At 30.3% G+C, this 26,852-nt stretch overlaps 1 protein-coding gene across 1 annotated transcript in view; it reads right to left on the bottom strand.

The window, feature by feature from the left end:
- Positions 1-3,808: 3,808 nt before the first annotated feature.
- Positions 3,809-26,852, bottom strand: part of LOC107439536 (glucose dehydrogenase [FAD, quinone]-like) — a 25,406-nt gene continuing 2,362 nt past the window's right edge. The window contains exons 2-11 of the mRNA XM_071180519.1: positions 25,140-25,342; positions 22,783-22,975; positions 22,577-22,708; positions 20,803-20,924; positions 17,315-17,482; positions 15,426-15,576; positions 13,258-13,403; positions 12,193-12,370; positions 7,856-8,078; positions 3,809-3,946 (exon numbers count right to left, since the gene is read on the bottom strand). Of these exons, the coding sequence (XP_071036620.1) occupies positions 7,942-8,078; positions 12,193-12,370; positions 13,258-13,403; positions 15,426-15,576; positions 17,315-17,482; positions 20,803-20,924; positions 22,577-22,708; positions 22,783-22,975; positions 25,140-25,342 (1,430 nt within the window). The 3' untranslated portion in view covers positions 3,809-3,946; positions 7,856-7,941. The remainder of the gene's footprint in view (positions 3,947-7,855; positions 8,079-12,192; positions 12,371-13,257; positions 13,404-15,425; positions 15,577-17,314; positions 17,483-20,802; positions 20,925-22,576; positions 22,709-22,782; positions 22,976-25,139; positions 25,343-26,852) is intronic.

The following is a 26,852-nucleotide window of genomic DNA, read 5'->3' as shown; positions in this document are numbered from 1 at the left end:
AACAAAAGAAGAATGTTCCTTTTTTTCATATGTCCATAATTTTTCTTTGTTTTATTCTTCATTTTGAACTTATCTAATGAGTGCTGTTTACTTGCAGCTTAAGCGCAATAAATGAAACTTATTGTTTTTCTTAACTTTCCTAGTGTTTTCTCGTATTTATTTATTGATATATATTATATATATATATATATCAAAGTCTCCCAATTCATTTCTTAATGTCCGCGTAAGACTATCTACCTTGCTAATTTATTGCCCACAATCAAATGCTCTTCATTTTGTTTTGATTTAACAAGGAATAGAGAAAAAATAACTCATAATTTATGTAAATATTTAAACATTGCTGCCTTTATGAATGTGTTTTTTTTTTGAAGAAAACAATCATATTTGCGTTACACGTAAAGGGAAACCTCGAAAATATCATTCATATTGCTTGACGCTTCAAGAGTTTATTTTTATATAATAAATAATTTTTTTTTCGTCTTTGACAGACAGTCAATTATTTCGGTGATTAGCGAGATGCTCTTCATATTTTTTGTAACTTTAGACTCATTCCAAAAATCAAAGTAGCGTGCAATTTAAATATCGGGGTAAAACAATGTTTATAAAAGTTATTAAAATAATTTATTTTAACCAAGATTAAGTTGAAATTAAAGTAATCAAATGTTGCGTTAAATGCAAAGGAAAACCACGAAAAAATTTTTTAGATAAAAGAACAATAATAAGATTACAGCTAAATGTTCATTATCGCAATGAATTAGTATTTTTTAACCATTATTTTTTTTATCATCCTTGACAGACAATTTGTCATCTTAGTGGATGTTGTGAAATACTTTTCTTATATTTTTAACACGACACAGAAATCAAAGTAACTTTCAATTTAAATATCAGAGTAAAATCATGCTTATAAAAGCTTTTGTAGTAACCTATATATTATTTAAAATTAAATTAAAATTTAGACAAATCAAATGTTGCGTTAAATGCAAAAGGAAAACCACGAAAAAGTCTTTTAGATAACTGAACAATAATAACATTACAGCTAAATGTTCATTATCGCAATGAACTATTTTTTTAACCATTAATTTTTTTATCATCCTTGACAGACAATTTGTCATCTTAGTGGATGTTGTGAAATACTTTTCTTATATTTTTAACTTTTAACACGACCCAGAAATCAAAGTAACTTGCAATTTAAATATCAGAGTAAAATCATGTTTATAAAAGCTTTTGTAGTAACCTATATATTATTCAAAATTAAAGTAAAATTTAGACAAATCAAATGTTGCGTTAAATGCAAAGGAAAACCACGAAAATGTCTTTTAGATTGCTGAACAATAATCGCATTACAGCTAAATGTTCATTATCGCAATAATTTGTTTTTTTAATCATTCATTTTTCTTATCATCCTTGACAGACAATTTGTCATCTTAGTGGATGTTGTAAAACACTTTCTCATATTTTTAACTTTTAACACGACCCATATATCAAAGTAACTTGTAATTGAATTAGAGGAGTAAAATCATATTTTGAAAGACTTTTTGAATGAAAATAATTCGAATTTCCATTACACACAAAAGAAAACCAAGAAAACATTTTACTGGCAAACTAATTGTACGCTAGCAGGCAATAATGAGACTATATCTCAGCAATTATTATCATTTTCCTATTTCTTGTGCTTTATAAATATATTTAATGTTTTGACTAGCTTAGAATGCTTACTAAAATGTTCTTTATTTTATTTATTTATTAATTTTTTGTAAATNAATTGTACGCTAACAGGCAATAATGAGACTATATCTCAGCAATTATTATCATTTTCCTATTTCTTGTGCTTTATAAATATATTTAATGTTTTGACTAGCTTGGAATGCTTACTAAAATGTTCTTTATTTTATTTATTTATTAATTTTCTGTAAATACATGAATTGTGTTTTATTTCATTTGAAATATTTGAATTTCAGAATGATATAAAGAATTAAATTTTAATAACATATTAGTTTGTTTTTTTTTAAGTTTAAAATTTACGAATTATAAATCTTTAAAAAAATCTGAAAAAATATGTGTCATAAAATTTGCGAATTTCAGATTTTTCTGGCAAAAAGACTGAATGTTATCAATTATTATTAATCATTACAACTTATAAAAATCAAATAAAAAGAAAAAATAATTATGAACAGCTGCAATAAACCAGCACCGCAATTCACTAGAGGGCGTGGATATAGAGTACAAACTAGTTACTAGACCAGTGATGTCAACGTTCACCGTAACGTCCGTTTGGTCGAGTGATTGATCTTTTCTGCCTTTATATCTATGCCTGTATAACACTAGGGTTAAAGCACTGAGGTGTCATTGTGTAGGACAGGGTTCCATTCTAGTGGTGGCTTGTAGCTTACCCAGCTTCAGTTCTATGGGCACCGAAATATAAGGGGAGTAATGTTAATATTATCCACAGTGTCACTATCAAACAATCAGTCTCGATAATATGGAGTTTTAACCTCCATGAATCCCTTGGCTAACAACTGGCTGTTACGAAAGGGTTTTAGTTTACTAAAACATCAGTAGCTAGCATCGTTTAATATTATTTATTATTATTTAAAGTATATCTTACGTCTTGCTTGATTAAAAACTTTATTCGCTTCAAAAAATATGCAGATTTGAAAAAACAAATTTCAAGCACTCAAAAATGGGCGCCCATCTTCACGACTTGAAGTGAATGAACAAAAGTGATTTTAGATATCGAGCGTAAAGTTTCCAAACAAAAATTTTAAAAATAAAGGTGAGAAACAAAACTAGAAGACCACAGTAGCCAATAATGTTTTAAAAAAAAGACAGAACAAGAAACACTACAGTGGCTGATGGGGGAAAATCTGGGTAAAATTCATTTCCATGTTCTAGGAAGATTTGGTGTGGAACTAATCTCTTTAACAAGGGAATAAGCATTGATATCAATAAAACAATATTTCAGGGCATCAAGAGGAACTGACGTGACTGAGGTGGAAATAATGTTGGCATTATTGAAATTGAATTTATGTCCAAAATTCCAACAATGTGCAGCAATTGATGATTTTTCGTATTCTTAATAACGGACACATCTATCGTGTTCCTCAAGTCCACATTTTCAAGCACATTTAGTTTGTCTGGTATAGTCGAGGTTACACTGAGAAGGAATGTGGTAAATGCCCCAGTGATTATCAAAACTATTATGATTTTTAAGAGACTTAAATTCAATTTTATTAACAGGCTTAAAAATGACTTTAAAACCAAATCGGAAGAGAATATTTAAAAAAAATTTCAAACTGGAGGAGAAAACTGTAAAGTAACAAGTTCTCTGTAAGGATTAGAGAAAGCTTGTTTGAGACTTTACGTCACTACTCACATCAAGTGATTCAGATCCGTGATTTGAATCAAGCAATTTGGATCTGTGATTTGAATCAAGCAATTTGGATCAGTGATTTGAATAAAAAGATTCAAATCACTATTCAAATTAAGTTATTTGAATCAAGAAATTTGGATCTGTAATCCAAATCAAGTTATTCAGATCGTGGATTCAAATAAATTTTTCAAATCAAGATAATCAGTAGAGTGATGCAAATCACTGTTCTGAGTTCTGTTCTCACAGTCAATCATCAAGTTCATTCTTATTTTCATTAAACACATTTTCAATGTATTCGCATATTTAACATATTTAGATTTGTAATAACACAATCCTGGAAAATAACTTTTATTCGCAACATTGACGATTAAATATAATTTTATTTATCGATCTTAAACATTGAGATTCTTCAAATTCTTCTAATTCGATTCTTTTGTCATGCAGCCTCCTAAGCTTTGTTTGATCATATCCGATGCTTTTTCTGCAATCATGATGGTAGGAACATTTGTATTTCCTTGGATTACTTGGGGCATAATTGATGCATCTACAACTCGAAGACCTTTAATGCCTTTCACTCTAAAAGAAAAATAGGAGAAATTTGTTATATTTACAATAAGAGAAAGCGAATTGTTTAAATAATCTCTATTCTTACTGAATGTCACAAATAATATGGCCATATACAGACAACGAATATAATTAATCCCTTACAAAAAACAAGGTGTTTTTGTGGTCGTTTTGAGGTTGACAAATGTAAAAAAAATACACCTGAGATTCAAAATGAGGTTGTGTTTTGCACCAAAAATAAACTAATTAATAAACTTCAATTTCAATCTCATTTACACCTCACAAAATCAACCTCATATATATCTCAGAAATAATTTTAGTTTAGATCCGTGAAATTATTCACTCCTCAAATATACACTTTGCTTTAAGCTTAGAAAAAATTATCCGTACACTTCAGAAACAACCTCCCTAAGCTGGTTGCTCTATAGTAGCTTTCCATCAACCTCAAAGCAACCTCTGTGAATAAACAACTTCATACACCTTGATTATACATCTTGAGAAGTTGATCTTTTAAAGTTGTTTTTGAAATCAACCTCCAATATACCTCAAATCAACCTTGACACCTCCAATAAACCTCAAAAATATCTTAAATTTCTGTAAGGGGTATGATTTTTCCTAATGCTTAAAGGAACTTAGCATTAATATCTACCTATGGTCTGTTTTTTCTAAAGAACTCCCCTTGTCAGTCCTCTGGAACACTGGCGGGGACCAGGGTTGCGTGATTAAACTACTTGAATACGGGGTGTGAAGTAAACATTTGAGGCAAGTATTGACATGGGTCGAGGAGAAAAATAAAACAAAACCTCCCCTCTCTTAGATGAACTCTTTCGTTTCCATAGCAGCAGAAAAGTCCAGACTCTGGTGGTAAGAGTTCTTAGGATAGACTAACTCCAATTATTATTTTTATTAAACTAATAGTATCAAATGTGAAGTATACTAGACAATTGAATATTTATCTTCAAAGTCTTAGTCTATCTCCGAAAACTTTAAAAAAATCTCGCTTATACTTGAATACGATTAAATGTTTTTATTTGCTTTAAGTCCAGTTCAGTTAAATTATAAATTTTCATAATCAGTATTTATATACAAGAACGTTTGATTAATTTGGTACAAACGAATTTCATTCCCTCAGCACTTAAATATAAAAAAGTGTTAAAGCTTCATGTCAAACACATTGAGAAACTTAAAGAAATATAATTATTATTATAATAGAGCTAACTTATGAGTGATGGCACAAGACACAATTGCTTTGAACGAAATTATTAAACAAATAGTTTTTAAAATGAGTCCATAAATTGTGTAGAAGCAGAAACTTATTATTATAAAATCTAACATTATTATAAGACCATTAATATTTATAACTCTAAAAGATAGACAAATTGATTCTATGTTTCGACACCAAAAAAAGGCTCTACATTATTAAATTGTAACTTTATTATGTCTGTTTGTTTGGTAATATTTGTACTCTTTTAATATTTTTTATCTTTATTCATATATAGCACAAATTTACACTTTTTTTCCTTCTTTATTGGGAGACTTGTGTGTTTAGACTGGGTGCCTAATTTAGACTGACATTTTTTTCAAAAATTTGTGTTTAGTAAAAGATTTAAATTGGAACCAAAATTATAAAAAATTCAGCTTAGTACAGGCAAAGTCATACCAGCTAGTCGTCTCGATCTGACTCGATCAGACGCTAGGTTTCCCATGGTTTTTAGATTTTTTTTTTCACAGAATCAATCTATCTGATGTTTGGTCTTTCCCTTTTTCGGTTACCTCTAAACTTTCCAAAAAGTCAATTTCTTAACTGGGTCACCATCATGTGACCCACTCATCGCATTCTATAGGATTGAATTTAACAACTGAAATTCTGTTTAGATGCTTAAATATTCTGTATAATTCATAACTGTACTGAATCAGCCAAACACTGTTTTCTTTAACCGCTCCGAAGACTGCTCCGAGTTTTTGTTCCCTTTAAATATTAGTAGTTTATTTTCCTCAGCCTTACTTAAAGGCCAGCATTCGCTGCTATAAAGGAATAAAATAATACAGGTTTAATTAGATCAAATCATTAAAAACTCAGCTAGCAAAGTAATCCCAAAACTTAAAAAGAGCAAAACAAGACTGGTATGATTCGGAATGTAAAGAAATCACCAACAAGAAAAGTAAAATTTATAAATTGACGGTTCAAAAACACTAGACTAGAAGTGCTTAAAACAGCTAAAAAAAAGAACCAGGAAGACAAGAGAAAAGATTCCACAAAAGAAAAAATTGCCCATCATGGAAGACCAGTATCGAGTTATTTAACATCTAAGTACTGAAAAGGATGCAAGAAAGTTTTACCAACATATTAACTATAATAGAAAAGAATTTGAAATCCAAAATAAAGACGTACAGGAAAAAGATGGTGAACTGACTAGTTATAAAACAGAAATTTTAGATGAATGGAGAAAGCATTTTAAGGAAGTACTCTCTGGAAGTGACAGTCTAGATAAATTCTTGTACACTAGATTTTGAATCTTTATCAGAACAAAAGGAAGAATTTACTCCACCAAGTTTACTTGAAGTGGAACTTACAATGAAACATCGAAATCGTAACCCATCTGCTGAACCAGATGGTATCAAATTTGAACTAATTAACTAAAATATAACAGGTATTTTATTTTGATATATTTAAATTGTTTTTATTGCGGTTGGTTGCGTCGAATATTCAGTATTTCTCGCATTAAATATATACTTTTATAATCCTTTTCAAAAATAAAGGAGAAATGTATTAAATGGGGTTTAAAATTAATATTTTTTGAATGTGATTAACGTTAAAACAACGCAAAAAAAGTTAGGTGACTATCTCAAAAAATCATGTTGGGGGATTAAATATTAGTTCATAGCTATTAATTTATATTTTGATAGTTTTAAATCAGTATTACAGTGTGAAACACATGAAACGCATTTATATTCCGCCATATTACTGCTGAAGTAATTCATAATGAAGCCCACTAGAAAATCTCAAACGTAATTTATAGCTCCTACCCTTTGCTTCGAGGGCTGAAAATTAATATCTAAGTGAAAGGCATATTAAATGCTATCAAACTTTGACGCAGCATTATTGAGATCAATAACAGTGAAGCCTGAGCGAAAATCTCAAAAATTGTTTCATTTGTAAGAAAAAATTAAAACTTATTTTTAAACTTCTCATTTTCATTTAAAAAATAAGATTGGTTTTTAATATCTTAATTTTTCCTTTTGGGTAACAGATATCAATAAAAGATCAAGTAATATAATTTAAGTAATATTTCAAGTAATATAATTTAACTATTAACTATTATTGCAACTTCCAACAGGTAGTTTTGTCTTTACTTCATTTCTTCGCATTCACCATTTGTGATCAAAATGGGGCTACAGGTGGAGCAAAGCAAAAATCTTTACCTATGACAACACTTCGCTGGCTTTCACCATTAGCGTGTGGATAGTCATAGGAGAAGAAAGTCGTCAGTTTCGTTTTGATTTGCAAACAGATTTAAAAAAATTTAAGCTAGTAAAATATATGGAACTCAAATCTGACTTAAACATAGTTCTTGAAAAAAGCATCAGGGAAATTTTAATAAATATTTTTGACAATTGCAAAAAAATATTATAAAAGTATGAAAGATCGTAATACGTTCCCATGCAACTGAGGAGAGGAGAGGGAAGGAGGGGGGTCACAGCATGGAACCGGTCTTCACTACAGATGACGTATTCAAGCGTTGCGATCGCGATTTATGTATATATAAATATTTATTTCTTGTATTCCAGCAAATATTCATACAATATATTTTAAGATCAATATTTACTAAGTTTTTGTATATAACTCCTAATCAAATTTCTACAATTGCATTACGCAATGTTTTATACTTGATTTATTTGTTTCTTAAATATATCATTTACCTTAATTCTGGATCAACCACAGTTGTGGGATCACTTGGATCTCCCATTTTGGCTGTGCCAACTTCATGACTCATGGTCAGCACGTATCACATAGCCATGCATTTCAGGTATTCATTTTCAGCACCTACGTATTGTTCACATCCAGGATATGTCGTATTAAAAAGGTGGATACCGATTTTCTTCATTGGTTCACTTTCGCCGATTTTTCGACACATTTTCATTCCTAAGAAAATTAGAAATTTGTTAATCTCGAATGAATAGTCCAGATGTAAAAATCCGTTAAAACCCAAATTAAAACGTATACATATTAAAATAGTATGGAAAATCTGAATTTCATTGGACATGTAAATCACATGGTATAATCCACTTTTCCCACTTTAATTTACAGTTTTCTTTTTAGTATAATACCAATAGTATAAATTAATAAAAATTATAAAGGTACTGCTTACCTGTAAATTATTTACGTATCTCTTATTTTAGTCTATTTTTTTAAAAAATTCAGTTCTATTTTGATAATGGATATATTTAATAAATAAAAAGTTTAAAAGTAACAGCTTTGTTAATTTGTTATATTAAAATAAAAAGCCAATATAACCTTACAATGTCACATTTTATGTTACAGTTATTTATTCACCGTTTTACGCTTATTAAACGGTAAATAGTTATAGTTTCTTTTTAATAAGTTGCATTTAGTTTAAAATAAATTTTGTGCAAAACTGTGTTTAAGCAATATATGCCATTAAAATGATAGAGAGATTTCTCAAATTTATGTAAGATTCCGTGTGCTCCAGTAAGTTTTAAAGCAACTGTACATAATTCTCACGGGTGCATTAGCCAGAATTGACACATGTGCAATAACTTCAAATCTTACGTGCAGAAACGTACGGAATGTAACTAAAAAGTGCGAAATCTCCCCACTATTCCAAAGCAATATTAAAATTTAACCTTTCATATTATCGCTGTAATTAATATCTTTGGCGAAAAATATTTAATAATTATAGCAAAAATTAAATAAAAATTTAAAACAAATTATGAATAAAGCTGCTATGGTAGACGAACAAAATGATAAGATTTAAATTTTATCTCGTTAGAATCGGAAACATGACTTGTGTTTCCGATTCTAGTGGATATGGATCTTTTATTGTAATAATGTGCCCAATTAAATAAAATTACGAACAATAAAACAACCTGAGTGTGTTTATGAACAAAAAATACAAAGCTTGATTATTCGACATCAAAGACATCAGGGTAAAGGGTTTCGGGAATGTCCTTGAGCAACTTGGCACAGGCCTCTTTCCTTTTAAAGGAATTTCCACGCGCATGGGAATAAGAAAAAGTGACTCTGGGAAAACCATAGAAGAACTCTAGGGTAGTTGGGAAATAACTGGCATCTTTAAATTAGCTAGGAAGGAGGAAATGTGGCTTAACGCATTGTGGTTATCATGATGAAATTTCGAATTATGTAAATTCTGCCCTCGACTTTTTTGAATTTATAATGTCTGCTCCATCAAACGAAAATTCAAACGCTATTCTGAGTTCAAGAGTATGTAAGAGTATTCAAGAGTATGAGTCCAATCGTAATTTTGACGAACGTCATCGTTGATGAGTTTTTAACGCTGAATTCATTGCGAATGTCTTCATAGCTTTGAAAAAATACCACGTTCTATCGGTAAACTTGGTATTTCGGTAAGCAATCTTTATCAAAGGTAAAGAATTATTATCCTCTAAATCACAGATAAAGTTTCCAATATAATCTGCCGATTTTCTCAGTAAGTCATTGTGTTCTGTATGGCAGTTTCTCGAAAATGTGCCCAGTCCCCGGATGGTCAGAGAGGGCTGAGTAACCCTACAAACATAAGTTACTTGCTATCTTCTCCGATCCCAGCTGATTCACTTCACAGTTAAGTTATTATCATTACTTTTCGTACAAAACCGGTTTATTCACTGCTAACAATGCAGATTCAAATATTTTAGAAACATTTCAAAGATAAGCTTACTGTAATTTAGAGCAGCTACATACTACCAAATGATGCTGCGCGTAACTTTAGGGTTCTGTCGAGGGACTACAGTGTCTTAGAGAGTTGAACTCTCCTTTTTAAACCAGTTATGAATTTTGTACTCTGCAATTGTATTTATACCCAATCCGTGCAAAATTTAACATTTTGATTATTTATATGAAATTACTTAAGTAAAATATTAATAAAAAAAGAAAGAGAAAATTTGGAGAAAAAGAATAGTTTTCTTCAATACCTTGAAATAAATTACGAAAAAGATATGCAGCACGCCGTCCATTTTTTTCATTCAATTCAAATTCAATAACCAAATTTTAGAGTAACAAGTTATACTTCTCTGATGATCCTTTTTAACCCTTCAGATAATCCCTCTCAATCATTTTCTCATATATTTAAGCGTATTTTATTCCTTTTCAGCTTATGCATACCCCTAAGAGATGCCGCTCCTTATCATTGATCAGTCTGGCATAGAACTTAATTTTAATACTGTTATTAATAAAAGGATGAAAATACTGCATTCTGCGCGGCCTTAAAAATGTAGTTTTAATAAGTAGTAGTATAAATAGTTTTTGTTTCGTTGGCATATTCACTGCTGTTAATGATCTATATTTATAAATTTCGATCATTTAGGGTTCCATAGCCGAAAAAATTGAATTCAATCAATTAGGATTCCATTGCGAAAACAATTTAAGTTCGTCCATTTTGGGTCTAATATTCGAAAACAAATTAAATGTGATAATTTATAATTTAGGGTTCCGTAATAAAAAAATTTGCGAATCAATATTGGCAAAATATTTACTGAAGTAAATATTTAAATATTTTGATTGCACATTATACGGTTATAAGATTTCTTAAGATGAGAAAGTCTCCCCCATTTATCTTAAATGCTTTAATAAATTTACTTATTTCTAAGAAACTAAAGTTTTTTTTAAAAAAAAAAATCGTAAATTGAAGTCAAAACTATGATTCAGTTGGCGTAGATTTCAGGAAAAAAATTTATTGTTATGAAACTGACTTATACAGGGTGTCCCAAAACGACCGCATAAACTCTGCACAGCTAGATTCCTCGTTGGGAGTACATAAAAACTGCCCAAAGAAGCGTTCCTGTACGATCCATAGTTTACGAGAAAAGTACGAAAAACAAGGTACGTCACTGCCAGTGCAAGAGAAAACACTTTATTGAACATATCAACAGCAGTATACTAGGCACGATTTAAAGCAGAATATGCGCAGCGAACGTTTTAAGCATTATCGTCTTGAAAGATATGCAAATGATATGTCCAATAAAGTGTTTTTTTTTTCTTGCACCGGCAGTGACGTCATACTTTGTTTTTCGTACTTTTCTCGTAAACTAGGGATCGTACAGGAACGCTTCTTTGGGCAGTTTTTATGTACTCCCAACGAGGAATCCAGCAGTGCAGAGTTTATGCGGTCGTTTTGGGACACCCTGTATAGAGGTGAAACAAAATAGAGATCATGAAAAAGAAATTGGAATTCTTTTTCATATTAATCGAAATTTCTTTAAATAAAATGAATGTTAAAATAAAAAATGTTTCAGTTAATTTCTAAAAAATTCAAAATTTATTATTATGCAAAGATATGATAAGAAAGATATGATCTACCAACTCAGATTTCTGTGAAATAACATCTAAAATTTTTCTTTTTTAAATACAAAAGGGAATCAAAAAAAGGTAGAGGGAAAATTAAATAAATTTGATAAACTAGATGAAAGAATTAATTCTGCTCTGATAAGTTTGTTATTCATTAATTAATCAATTTTAATTTATTTTGCTGTTCAATAAATAAAAATAAAATTTACTAATTATATGTACTAATATTTGATGAACTTACTGTAATGTAGTAAAAGAACGGTTTACAATTTTTGCTTTACAAAATGGATAATTATAGTTGAGAAATAAATGAAAGGTAAAAAATTAATTTAATTTAGTTATTAAATTACTTGTTCAAAATTACTCCACGTGTTTTTTAAGTTAAGAGCAAGAAGTTATTGAAAACAAAATATCGATTGACTGGGTAAAAGTTCATTATTTTAACCTTCCCCATTGTTTCTGGCATAGATTCAATATTGAATGCGGAGATGTTTATTGAAGTAGCATTTTCTTTTATAGATGAGAGCAGACTATTGTTTGCTCTTGTTATTTAGAACTAATTTGCTCGCAGTTCTTGACTGAATTAGCTTTTAGGGTTAATTTAATATATGCCAATGCTTTTAAGAGCAGTGGCTGTATATTTGGCCATACTCTTAACGGTATCATATCTCAATCGATATATGCTCAAAAGGTTAATTTAATTAAGATTGTTTACCTTCAATCATGTCTTGTAAGTCTGAAGGATCAGAGAAGTAGTTAGGATCAATTAAAGGTTGATCATGTGGATCGGAGGAATTCAACGTAACAGTTCCTTTACTGCTAATTTTAACGAGTTGGGAGAAACAGGTCAAAATTGGTACATTCTGATATGGACCAAATATTTGCTCATAAGCCTAAAAAAATGAAATGTAATTAAGTTTCAAAGAACAACTTGCATTTTCCCCATTCTGAGGAAAATGCAATCTTCCCAAAATCTGGGGGATATGCAATCTTCTCCAACAAATTGCATCTTCCCCAAAGGAGCTATACATTAAAAAAAATATATCGAAAATATTTAATTTAAATAACTTTTTTTCTTATTTTTAGTTTGTTGCTCAAACTATGCACTATTTATTGCTGAAACGTTTCCTGGAAAAAAAAGCATTCAAATTATAAATTTATTTTGAGAAGAGTTTTATTAGCTTACGTTTTGGAGAAAACTTTGTTAGTTTTTCTTCGAAAACAACCTATAATACTAATCATTCATGTTGAATGCCTCTAAATGTGTCTTATTGTATCTCAATAACTTATTAACCTTAAAAAACAAGCTAAAACAATTTCTTTTCGATGACGACAATTTATTTATTTCCAATTGGCACCTCTACTCACGTAGGACTCAGAAAATTGTAAAAATAATTATTTTAGATATTCCTATCTCAATGACTAGAATGATTTATTTTGTATTATTTATTATTACTCAAATAACTTTATAACGTTATAACAAGCTTGATTTCTATTTAATAACATAATTATAACAAATTCATTATGCTTTCTGAATGTAGTACATATTTTTTTAGTTAAAAACAAGTCTTTTACACATTATATTAAAATGTATAAAGATTGATGCGAAAAAGATTCATGCAATTATTTATTAACAATAAATACTATTCATGTATATTAGTTAATATTTTTAATGCATACATTAGTACTCTTAAATTGATATTAATACTACTCACACGAAAAATGATTCAGAAAAATGTTTTAATACCGAAACTGATTTTTAAAACTATTGAGTACTTACACTTGGTAACATTTTAAGAGCTTGAATACCACCTGGAGGGGTTTCTAAAAAGTATAACTGATAATTTGGGTCGTCAATTTTCGAATCCATTTTACCGCTATTTAACCATCCCATAATTGTAACAAATTCCAGGGAACCAAGTGGGCCTAAAAAATTCATTAAAATAAGTACCAACACATAAAATCTGCCAAATATTAATCAGAAGATTTTGATGTATTGACCTACTTCCACCAAACACCAGACTCGAGTGTTGGCGACTACTATGGTTAACTAAAATAAATCATTTCAAATAGGGAAATGGTATCAGTTGTTTCGTTTTGGTGTAGGTTGGGTTTTGATGTGGGTGTGTTCCAGTGGCGTACGCAGAATTTTTTCCAGGGGGGTGTTCATAATTTTCTGAAGCTACTAAAAGAAATTCGAGTATGCAATAAAGAACTATTATTTCCCTAATTCAGACAGTTTTAACTTTTTATTTAGACAACATTGTTTAGTTAAATTTTGATTTGATTTTTTAAGTTTAAGAACATAATGTAATATCTTCTCGCATGTAATATCTTCTGAAAAAAGTCCAATGNGAAATGACACAGTTGATATAAAACAGTAATACGTTTATTCTGTCGTTAAGAACTTTAACGACAGAAATACAGACATTATTTAAATATCTATAAATTATATCATCTTAAATTTAAATATCTGCAAAAAATTGTAAAATTTCTAATGTCATTAAGAACCTAAATTATTATTTTGTCTCAGTAATTAGCGTTTAAGGTTAATGTTTCCTAATGATTAAGTATGAACAAATTGCTATTAACGGCATATTTTAAAATCGGGGATTCTAAATTTAACTCAACTTATTGTTATAAAAGATTAAGTAGATAAAAAAGTGTCGATATATGCTTTCATTTTTCTTAATAATTAAAGTTAAAACTGAACTTTTTATAATAAAGTATTTATAGTGTCATTTTCGCCTACTAGTAAAACTTTTTTATAAGTTTAAAATGGTATTTTTTTAATATAATGGCCAAGAAAGTTTTTTTGAACTATGTTTATGAACGGAAATAATGTGTTAATTACGTAAAGTTTGAAAGCTAATAAACAGAAAAAGTCTACCTTATTTTTACAAAGAGAAAGATGCAAAGTTATCATAATATCTTTGCTTACGATCTCCGAGATCTGTGGACACAGTGACGTCATGAGGAGGGAAATCGTAGCTTCAGCTCTAAGAGCGGAGTGAACTAGCCCTTCTATTTTCTTTAGCCCTGCCAAATGCCAGACTCGAGTGTTGGCGACTACTATGGTCACTAAAATAAGTCATTTCAAATAGGGAAATGGTATCAGTTGTTTCGTTTTTGTGTAGGTTGGGTTTTGATGTGGGTGTGTTCAATTTATTTCTTCAATTTTCCGCATTAGAAGTGGTTACAATTTTGTTTCCATAAAAGCAAACAGTCGTAGACTTTCAGTCGAAAGTGATTCTCGTGAAATTTGATTTCCTCTTTATAAATGAGCTTAAAACATAAAGGAGGTTTCGCAATTTTATGTTAGCTTCCGAACGCTCAAGTACGCAAGATTTGAATCAACAGCGCATTTTAGATGCTATGTATCTTTCCGTTATGTTGCCGAGATAAACATACAAAGACAAAGCTACAAGCACGCTGTTTATAGCTGTTAAATGTTGTTTTCTGTTTAAGCCTACTTTCGAACTAAAAACATGGACATGGAATGTAAATTTGAAGAAATATATTGATGAAATTTAGAAATTAATCGTGTTAGTTGAATTAAGAGATTGTTTACATCCATTGTAAGTCTTAGTTTTGATTTTTTATTCAAATTTCAAACAATATTTCACTAAGTAAACGCTTTTAACTTGCGGATTTTTGCGAAATCTCTTAATTTCATTTACGTAAGTTTGATACTTTTTCACTGGCACATGCGCATTTCATCAGAATTGACTCATGGGCACTCTTAGTGCGCAATTACTTTAAAGCTTTCTTTTCGTAAATTTGTAAACGTAACGTAAATTTGCGAAATCTCCCTATATCACTTACTAGAACGCACAGGTAAATCTCAATTTAAATCATCTTTTTTATTAAAATTGGTCAAACGATGGATGCTAAAAACTCTTTCCTGCAATCTAACAGATTTGAATAGAATTATTACTAATTAATTACCTTTGCGATGGTGTAAATAATCTTTAATGTTCTTAGGATCAGAAATCTTCTTAGCAGCAGGAGTATGGTTTGGGCCCAACACAAAGTTGTTGAGAGTCGATATTTGGTCATGAAAATTTTCTCCCACGGGTAAATCAGCTATCATTTGTATCTGGAAAAAAGTACTCAGTATAATTCGATATATAATTCTAAATACAGTGAAAAAGCGGGAGAGATAGTTCTGGAGTGTCAATACTCAAAAAGTTAAAACGGCTTTCCATTTCGCATCAGATTCATCTGCAGTGGATTCCTTCCCACGTCGATCTTGAAGGAAACGAGATTGCGGGCACCTTGGCTAAAGCTGGTGCTTGCGAGGCCTCTGTGCTGTCGGCACCCCTCACCTTCTTAGAAATCTTCTCAAAAATAAAACACAAAAACAAGACCGCTTGGAATGCTCCCCCAAAGCACCCATGGTATCAGTGTTCTCGACCTGGAGGCTCACTGGCCTAAGGTTTTAATAGACAGGAACAAACTATTCTTGCCCGCTTTCGAAGTGGTCACCTTAAATCAATGAAATTTTCGGAAGGATCCAAGAACTTTGAAATTTATACCAACTGTTCTTCAGACCAGGCCACATCCTCGACTGCCTGGGGCTCACCAAACAGGATTTAGCAGATTATCCATTGACGGTGTTGGATTTTTTGAGGATGTATAACGTCATTGACCTGGTCTAGCACTGCTGGCCAATGGGGGCGTGCAACAACAATACAGTGAAACCTCCAGGAAAGATCAACTCTATTTATGACCACTTTTGGGAATTTTGAATTTTTTCCATAGAGTTTGTGTTGAAGAAAACCTTTAGGAGAGACCATTAAAACCTCTCTCATCGACCAGGAAAACATGTGCACCAACTGCGGAAGAAGTCAAATAAGGAAACACGAAAAAATATCGAAACAAAAAATTTGACAAAATAAATTAGAGGATTAAAATGTATGCTAAATATTTGCGTGAAGCTCTTAATTAAAAAGTTTTTTTTTTGACGATACAACCTCATATTACAGTCAGACTGCACTAAAGACGATGCTATCAATGATTTAATTTTAGAGTTGAAAATTAAATAAGCAAAGAAGTTGTTTTAGAAAAAACAAGCATCTTAAACAAGCAAACCTCATATCATCTTTTAACGCTAACTAATTGCAAGAAAGCATTGTTGTGCAACACAAGTAAGCATTGATTGGGAATTGATCATAATAAGAATTTAATTTGCATTAATTGTTAATTGGCTGTAAAGGGTGACATCCTCTTTTGAGCACTCCGACTGTAACATGAGGTTGTATCGTCAAAAAGAGCTCTCTAAATAAGTGCTTCACACAAATATTTTGAATACATTTTAATCTACTTATTTCTTTTGTCAATAGACATTGGCTTTAATAGGTTTTGGCTATAATAGATTTTTTTAATAAATATTGGCTTAGCTCCAACAGGCATTGAATGCACAAATGCTTCAAAGAACTGTAAATAAGCATCGGTCTCAGCAAAGTTCTATCCAATATTACCAAACTTTTTTCCTTTTCCCGATATTTTTTTTTCATATCAGCAATGCAAAAAACAAAATGTGAGCAAAAAATTTGAATAACGATGATTTTTTTCGCTTCACTGTAAGAAAATCCAGTGCATTCCAGTACTATTCTATATACAAAAGATTATTTTGAAATTAAATAAAATAATGATGAAAACCTGTTCATTTCGTAAAAGTAGAATAATATAGAGACTAGGTTTTGCAGTAATATGTACTGGGGATTTTTCAGATATTTTACAGCATATCTATATTTTTAGTTACTGAGCTTTAATCCATAAATTTTATGAATATGAACATATTAAACAAGTAATTATATTGTTTAAATACTTACTCCATGTTTATCAAGCTCTTTTTTAGGCCCTATACCTGAAAGCATAAGTATTTGAGCAGTGTTCACTGTACCTGCTGATACGATCACTTCTTTCTTTGCTCTTATTTGGTATGTTGTACCATTTATTTCCACGAACACCCCAACTGCTCTATGATTTTCTATATTAACCTTAAAATGATAGAAAAATGTGATAGAAAAAATACTAAAAATAAAACTCTCAACAAGCACATCAATATTATGCATTTATATTACTGGAGCATACTTTTTATTTATAATTTTTATATCAAGGTTTTTAACGTTAGGATAAAAATCTAAGGTTTGGTAATAGAAGCATGTAGCATTTTTAATGGACTTACAAAAAAATTAAATTCTCATTAAAATGAATATTTTATTAAAAACATAAGCACATAATTACATCTACATAGCTGCTTATATTGCTTGTTTATACACCATATTATTCCTGAGCATTTTAAACTTAGACAAGCTTTTATTTATCTCCAAATGCCTATTTGTATAACTATCATAACGTGCAATATGTATCACTATTTGTAACGGTGTGCTAAAGTGAGCCCACAGATGTATACGATTTCAAACCTAACAGTCAAAGAGGGAACCATTATACACTAGATACCTGAAATGAGATTTCTTTTAACCAACCATTTTTCCTAAGTCGTCATAAGTTATATCAACTAAGTTAACTGATATAACGGGTAATCCATTGTGACCACTTTTAATATGTTTTTAAAATACTTTGCAAAATGAAGTTTTTTTTTTAAAAAAAAAAGATACGCAAAAAGGGTCACAAATTGACACTTAAACTAGGAAGAGACCAGAACGCCATAGAAATCTAATGAGTCGCTATTGAGAAGAGTGAGGCGGAAACAATCAAGCCTGTTTGACTAAAGGGATAAAACAGAGGGAAGTTGAAAGGATATTAGTAGATTTACATCGAGCAGTCAAACTAGTTTATATTTTCAGACTCGTTCATCTTAATTGTGATTCGTTTGATTTCGGTAGAGCATTGATTTCTTTATTACTTAAATGTTAATTTGCAACTCCTAATGTGCAATATTTTTTATTTCATTTTAGGAAAGGATTCTAATCATATTTATTAAGGGTGATCGACAGAATAAGGGTGGTCAATACAGAAAATCCAGTATGTATGGAAATTTTATAGATGCCACTGGTATCTAAGGACAATCAATCCCGAATTCTGCACTTTTCTCACTTTGTGCTTAAGTGTTTCTTATGTATGTTCCTTATGTTCTTTTCTCAGATTTTATTAAAAATATTTACTTTTTCATACCGCTTCATTAGTTTCCATGATATAAACAATTAAAATTGTTTATTTAAACAGCATACTACCCCCTACATCCTATGGACACTTCTCAAAAGGTGAATATCTTTAACAGCAGATAATTCAGAATTCTATTGTTTTTCATGTTATATGCTCTAAACATTCACAACATATACAACAATCTTTTTAATTTAAACAAAATTAACATTACACTAACTTTTTAACATAACTACTAACTTTTTAACTTCGAATTTTAAGATAGATTATCTTAAACTATACATTTATTTTAAAAAAACTATCGGCACTGTGTAATGTTACATTTCCTTGATTAATGGAACAGCTGATTTTAAATGCTCATTACTGGGAAGAGGCCGAAAAAGACTCACCTGAGATGCCTTGGAGAATTACATAGTGATTTTAATAGAAATTATAGAAAAATAAATGAAATATAACTGTTTTATTTGAAGATATTTAGAGCTTGTTACGGAGACGTCGTTTCCTTATGCTGGCTGGAGTAACTATTTAATTAAGTAACTATCCTATTTAAACTTTATTCTCTTATTCATATTTGTAAATATGTAGACGTTATTTCTCTCTGTATTAAAAAAAAAATTATAGGGCCGCCACCAACACCACCACTGTTTTGGGTGTTTAAATTAACGTTACATTTTTAAATTACTACGGTATAGAGGAATGTAGAAGAATTACGATGAAATAAAAAATTAAACATTAGATAATTTGATCAAGAATTTTTAACTGTTATACTTGTTGGAAAAAAGTATCAATAACGAGCCGCTCTACCGGCTCCAAAAATGCAACTACAGAGTTGAAATATGGCATGCTGAAAAGTCACATTTGTTTATAAACTTAACACAGAGTTATTTTTTTTCAAAATACCAATTTGTTCGAAAGTTATTTCAATTTTAAGTGCTTTTTTTTGCAATTTTTCTTCTGTCTTGTTTTTGTTTTACGTTACATTTTGCTTTGCTGCTTGAAATTACAAAGGTGCGTCGAAAAAAGTGCAGGGAGAACGACGAAATAAGGAAATTTCAGATTTAACAATGAGTTAGAGAATTATTAACTCTTAAACTTGTAATAAAAAAGACCATGATCTTCGATGTACTGGCAGTTGAAGCGCAAATACAGAGTTGAAATTTGACGTGATGATAGAACCATTTCGCATCTTACTTTTAGCAAGACTTATTTTTCTAAATTCTAATTTGTTCAAAAGTTATTGCGAATTTCAGTGCTTTTATGTGGGGTTTTTTCAGCTTTTTGCTGTAAATTTGGACTATTTATTCATTATTATGGAAAAATTATTCTTCCCTCGTGAACTGGTTATTTCTTTATTTTGTAAAGAAAGTCAATCAAAAGTAACAACAGAGAGTGAGGGAAGGAAGATATAAGAAGAGTGCCAGATATAAGTTATAATAAATAGCAATACATTTCGTTCCCTATTTGAAATATTATTAGTCTCTTCAACGAATAAAATTATTTTGCCTTTATTTCCTTTAATTCAGTTTGACAATCTGCATTCCTTAGGTTAATTTTTTTTCAAGTACAGATAACTATCTTTCAAATCTAGGAAATCGTCTATTTTGTTGCGATTAGCACATTAACAAAATGTTTTTACATAAAGCTACAATAATTGTGTATTTTGAAACCAAAATATTCAATGTTTTTGTGGCAACTATTTACGTTTTAGAAGAAATAAAAAATGATGGAACAGAAACAAATTTGGCGAGCGGACCCTTCTAATAAAAGAAAATTTTTGTGTTGCATTGGGTTCAGTTCACATTATGCATGTCCAAAATTTGTCTGTTTAGTTGGATTTTTTAGGTATTAATCGATAACTTTTGTAAAGTTATCTATTCTTGTCACTAAATATAATTATGAATTGACTTATAACTGTTTACTATGAATTAAATGTAATCTCTATTGTTGTCAGAGCTTAAAAGTTAGATCTCTGTTATGCTCTAACATTTTGAGAACCACCCCTATATTATTGCATTCCGACTCTTGCCCATAGATTAATATTAGTCTTATAATAGTCCAATAATATTATATGTTATTATTAGTCGATGCTCGTGCCACTAATAATTCGTACATTTAAGAAATATTATACCTTAAATTATTGGCAAATTGCTCTAACAAATGAGTTTCAAAATGTTTCAAATTTCTAAAAGCTCACCTTCGTTACAAGTGCATCCGGTACTATGTGTAAATTTCTTCTAAACTGTGCTGGTACTAAATAACTTTTGGCTGTGCTGCATCTCTGATTATTGCGTAGGTCACCTTGAACATCATAAAATCCTACGAAAAGCATAGTACAGATTTTACATAAATGTAGAATCTGGAATTTTGAAAAGTATATTTGTTTAAAGTATTTTGTGACTTAAAAATGCTGTCACACATGTATTTTACAGCAGTAAATTTTTGTCAAGATTTTATTTTTTCGCAATTAAAGGAGCCAAATACTGTTCTCATCTTAAATCTTAGCTATGGTTTCAATATCTGATTAATAATTTTTGATTAATCTGATTAATAATTTTTAACATTGATAAAGATTACATATTTAGTACAATTTCAAAAATATGGAATGTTTCTCGTTTTTTTTTTCTTTTTAAATTTATATTTATAGAATTAAGCTTCTAAACTTATTCGCCACATTCTCCTAAGAGGTTATGAAATTTTTTTATTGCTAAATTCAGTTAATTTGCAGATAATTAAATTATGATGTTTGATACAGCAATAAATCGAGCAACTCACTCAGCGCATTCACACAGTGAAATGCCAAGCTGTGTTTCTTGCAAACTGTCTTATAAAAAAATTTATCTTTTCAATGTTTTCTTTTTCATTTTTTCCATTTAATATATGGTTTTTGAATAAAGGTTTACATTAATTTTTCAACTTTTATTATTTCTTCGATCACGGTACTCGAGCTTTTAATATCAGCAACCAAAGTGTCAGCTGACTACAATGTGTTACCTCAAGTTTTAAAAAAAGTGCATGATGGACGGGATAAGGGCCGCTTTGCGGCCCAGTTGTCCTAATTCCAACCACTACTAGGACTAGGATTATATTCATAGATTCGAATAATATTTTCATGGTTTTCTTAGAGAATCATCATACTTATATAAGCAATGAGTGTATTAGCTACAAGATATATTTGAAAATTAAGTTCTGAAAAAAAAAGTTCTAATACAGATTTAATAGATCTAAACTTTTCAAAAGGAAAGTAGATCAAAACTTGATGTTACATCTCCGTAAAAATTATCATAATTCATATGTAGTTTTTAACTTAAATATTTTTTAAAGTTATAACGTTATAAAGTTAAAATTATATAAAGTTAAACCAGTTGGTGTTTCTCCAATAGGATGAACATCATTATAACATAAATGCAAATGTTTTCTATACGAAAGCTCTATTTTTTACGATTGTATAAAAATTATTAAAATTTCTTTGAAGATTAAATCATTATAAAAGTTTGTTGAATCTGTTTGTGTTGATTGAACGAATGGTATCCAAGAACCACACAAATAATTAAAACCTTTACTTTGAGCATTGAGCATTAAAATACTTTGTTAAGTTGAAAACTGATATGGTTTTACCCTTAGAGTCAAGGGATGTGCAACTCTCATAACAGAATAAAAATTATTAAAAACTTTCATTGATCTTTGAATATTGAAATTTTTTTTTAAATTGTTGAAATTTGTTTAGGTTTTCCCTTAGAATCAAAGAACATAAAGCTATTAAAACCTTTTCTTTCATTCTTGAACATTAAAATATGGTTTTTAAAAATTGTTTAAACCTTTTGGGGTTTCTCTCTCAGAAACTAAGAACTTGTATAACTTATTGCATAAAAATTATAATTGCATAAAAATTATATATAATTTCATAAAAATTATTAAAAACTTTCTTTTAATCCTTGAACATAAAATTATTTTTTTAAATTTTTTGAAACCTGTTTGTGTTTCTCCATTGGGATCAACGAACTTGTAACCCATTTTCTTAATAACTTCGACAACTTTAGCCTTATATTCTGGATTATAGTTTGGCTTCTCAACTGACAAAGGACCTCCGACTCCATGGTAACCTTTTGAAATAAAAGCAACTATTAATTTGAAAACCATACTAGAACCATTGTTGTTTTTAACTTGGAATCCATACCATCTGCAAAGAAATCTGGATTCCTGTTGTCTTCCATCTTTTTGAAGTAAGGAAGAACGTCTTTATAGCTCCATCCTTTCGCACCATATTTAGTTTCCCAATCATCGTAGTTTTTTCGATTTCCTCGAACATACAATCCATTGTTTATTAAACTTGATCCACCAAACCCTTTTCCACTTGGCCACACTATTTGCTAAAATAGGAAATGAGAAATTAAATTAATTACGCAGGGACAAAATTTTTTCGTGAGATTTTTTTAACAGACCTTAAATACTTTCGTATCACTAATTTCAAATTTGCAATCTGTTTCTGTCTCAAAGATACAGTTTTTTTAATGACATTTTAAATCAATTTTTGTCGAAATGTACAAATTTAAAACCATTATAACCAAGACAAAATTTTTGATGACTTTACTATGGAGAACAAACATGAACAAGATAGTTACCTTCATAAACCTCCATCAAAAAGCATCTTATTCATTGATGGTATCATCAACAGTGACCATCACCCCATATTATGTATTGGAACAGCTTAGTGATGGTTGAACCATCGTAATAGCAAAGCAACATCTTCCATTTTATTTTGATGGCCGCTGTTGGTCCAATATTAATCAACATAACTTGTTGGTAAACATCAAATTGACCATACAACACCTTCCATCATATCTTGTTGCCTATCCAACAATTATAAACATAATTTGCTGGTTGACCATCCTTATGGTAAAACATTTGCTATCAAATTATGATGGTTGTTGTTGTTCCATTCAAAATCAAACATTACTTGATGGTTTGCCATCATAGCACTAAAGTAAAATTTTCCATTTTGAAAATGATGTAAATTTTTTGGGTCATCAAAAACCATCAGAACTAGGTGGAAATTGTTGAATGAGGGTGACCATCAAGAATCTTATTAAAACCAACATAAATCTTCAAAATCTTTTGTTGTACTGTCAAGAATTTGTCTTGGGTATATAAGAGGGGTTGCATAAATGTTTTGACAAACTTCTAAGGGAGTTATGGCACATCATCAAGATTAAAAATAAAAATGTCGCTAGAGGCGCTTTCCTATTATGAGTTGCTTCTTCGCATGCTCCTGAATAGATCATAATGGAAAAGTGCCCCTAGCCGAGTACGAAAACATTTCTGGGCATGGTTTCCTATGCAATTTTAATCCTAATTATGCGCCTTAAACTCCCCTGCAAGTTTGTCTCAACATTTACATGATCACTGCTATAAATAACGTATTTAAACTAGTATATTTCGACAAAAAAAATTGTCAAATAAATTCACTTAAAAAAAATCTGTAGTTTAAGGAGCAAAACTAATTTAAGATTTTAAATCCCCTCACCCGAATTAGGCAATACCAAGCATATTTATAAATGTAACAAACATTTGTTCCTCAGTGTTATCAATGCACGAATAAAATATATTCAGGTATATTTTTTTTAAATAAACAAAAAAAGAAAGAGTTTCAGTGAGGATTTGCTAGTAGCCAGCAGGATCACCCTGAACTTCTAAAACAGTTGGTTCTAGAGGTCATTAATAATATCCCTTCTGGAGCCTTGGCTATCGATGCGGATAGCAGCAAATTTGAAAACGGCAGAGATGGGAGTGATGTTTCCATCTGCAACTCCTAGGAGGAAATTAAATTTATTTAGATTTTAACTAACACTAAATTGCCTAAAAATATATGATATCTAGCACTTCTCTCCGAGCTATGCCTGAGAAAATCAGTATGCCTCCAGTGGATTCCTTCGTACGTTGGGGTGTACTGTAATGAGATTGCAGATACTCTTGCTAGAAATGGTTGTGATCCTCCGATCGCCAACTCTGTTGAGCTAAATCCTTCGGAAATCCGCTCACTCCACAAAAGTGATTAACTTTCAACTTGGCACCTCAAAACTGGTACGCTGCAAAAAGGGTCCGGGCCTGTCTCTGTTATATGGAGCTGCCCCAGGACTCTACAATCGGCCTTGGCAAGATTCAGAAGTGGTCACTTGAAATGCATGAAATTTCAGAATGGGGAAAAGATTTTTTCCACTCGCTCCTGTTCCCTTCCCGCTAGTCCTGATCACCTTCTTAATTGTTTAGGCACCTACTGGAGGAAGCTGTTGGATGAGCAGGAGAAGATTTTAAATTTTTTCCTTTTGGACCTGGTGTGGGCTTTCCTACACCAGGTGGATGAGTAAAAACAACAAATAAAAAAGAAAAAATACTTAGCATTTCAAATCAAGACAATTTGATTCAAAACAATGCAGATTTACGTGCATTTCAAGTCTATTCTATAAATAAAGAGATAGCAACCAATTGACTAAATAATAACTTCTTATAAAATATTTCTATGATAACAAATCTTACTCTGTTTTCAATTAATCTTGCTGTGTACTTTTGGGGGACTGTTCTGTATGCCCAGTCAATGTCCGAATACCAAAAACTGAATCCGTAAACTGGAATATCACTTAATAGTGGAGCTCCATGTCCAGCTTCAAGCAACAGAACATTTATGCATGGTAATTCAGACAATCGACCTGCAAGAGTTGCTCCCGCAGCTCCTGCTCCCACTAAAAAGGTATTTAGACTTAATAAAGCCTATCGATTTGTATCATCCATATTATAACTATACCAAATAAAGTTTTGATTTAATAGAAGGCGTTGCTATTAATTTCCAGGACTAACGAAATTACTTCTGAAGTTTCCTGATACACCATAATTCAGCGGGATTCACCCTAATCAAACAAGAAAATTGGGATCACGAAAATAAGCCTTAAATCTTAAACATTTAAGACAACGTTTTGAGGAATTTATATTATTAACATCCATTATAAAAGCTAAAGTAATATAAATTTGTGTTTCACGTAATGATACATACATTTTTAATTCTAACCTTTTTAAAATAATTCCTTTTCGTTAAATCACCAATAGACAAATTAATATAACTCCGAGTATTCATTCATATTTAGAACATCTCTCAAAAGATTTCACAACAACGTTTACAGCAGCTAATTCTGAATTTTATTGATATTTATGTTATTGGTACTGAATATTTACTTCCTATGTTATATAATTTTCCACTAAAATAATATTAACTCTTTTTCAGTTCCTACTATTAGTTCGCACTCTCCCTATATCTTGTTCAAATTTTCAATCGTTCATAAAATATTTTTTATTCATCCACGCAAGTTAAAAACATTTTTTTAAACTTGTAGTGGATGACACTTTATGTTAATGCAGTTTTTTCAAATATTAACTCATTAATTTAATTTAATTAATTAATTTGAGTTTTATATGGGAGAAAAAGTTTCAATTATTTAGTAAAAATTTATTGAAAAAAAATTTTTCTTTTCTGACCTAAGTAGAAATTTACCTTTAAAAAAAATTTCATATAACTTATTTTAATTGAACTTAGGAAGTCAGATTACCTTCAATTATAAATTTATAGGTAAAACTATTGGCGTTGCGTACGTTTCATTTTATGAGCGATTCTTTGTTAACAGTTTGTTTCAGAAATATTTCTAAAAAGCATAAGAAAATACCTAAATAGTTTAAAAATGTAAATAAATAAGTTTACAGTACTTACTGAAGTCTATCTATCTATCTATCTATCTATCTATCTATATTATATAAAACGCTAATACATATGTATGTATGTATGTATCAATAAAACCGATGATATTTCTTTTCTCGCGCTGGCAACAGTTTAATGAAATATAGATTAGCTATATGATGCACTACGTGCTCTTGCGCGCCGAAGCCTATCAATTAAAAATGAAAACTGTTGCCAACGCGAGAAAGGAAATATCATCGGTTTTATTGATACATACGTATTAGCGTTTTATATAATATATCATATGTCTAATCAGGTGAATTCTCACCGAATTATCAAAAAAATTCTCACAAAATTATCTTCATCGAAGCCAATGCTTTACTTCCGGCGTTCAGTACTACGTGCTCACTACGTGCTCTTGCGCGCCGAATCCTATCAATTAAAAATGAAAACTGTTGCCAACGCGAGAAAAGAAATATCATCGGTTTTATTGATACATACGTATTAGCGTTTTATATAATATAGAT

Source organism: Parasteatoda tepidariorum, chromosome 4 (assembly GCF_043381705.1).
Source record: "Parasteatoda tepidariorum isolate YZ-2023 chromosome 4, CAS_Ptep_4.0, whole genome shotgun sequence".
Classification (NCBI taxonomy): domain Eukaryota; kingdom Metazoa; phylum Arthropoda; class Arachnida; order Araneae; family Theridiidae; genus Parasteatoda; species Parasteatoda tepidariorum.
Note: the sequence above shows the minus strand (reverse complement) of the source record. Positions and strands in the feature narration are given on the sequence as shown.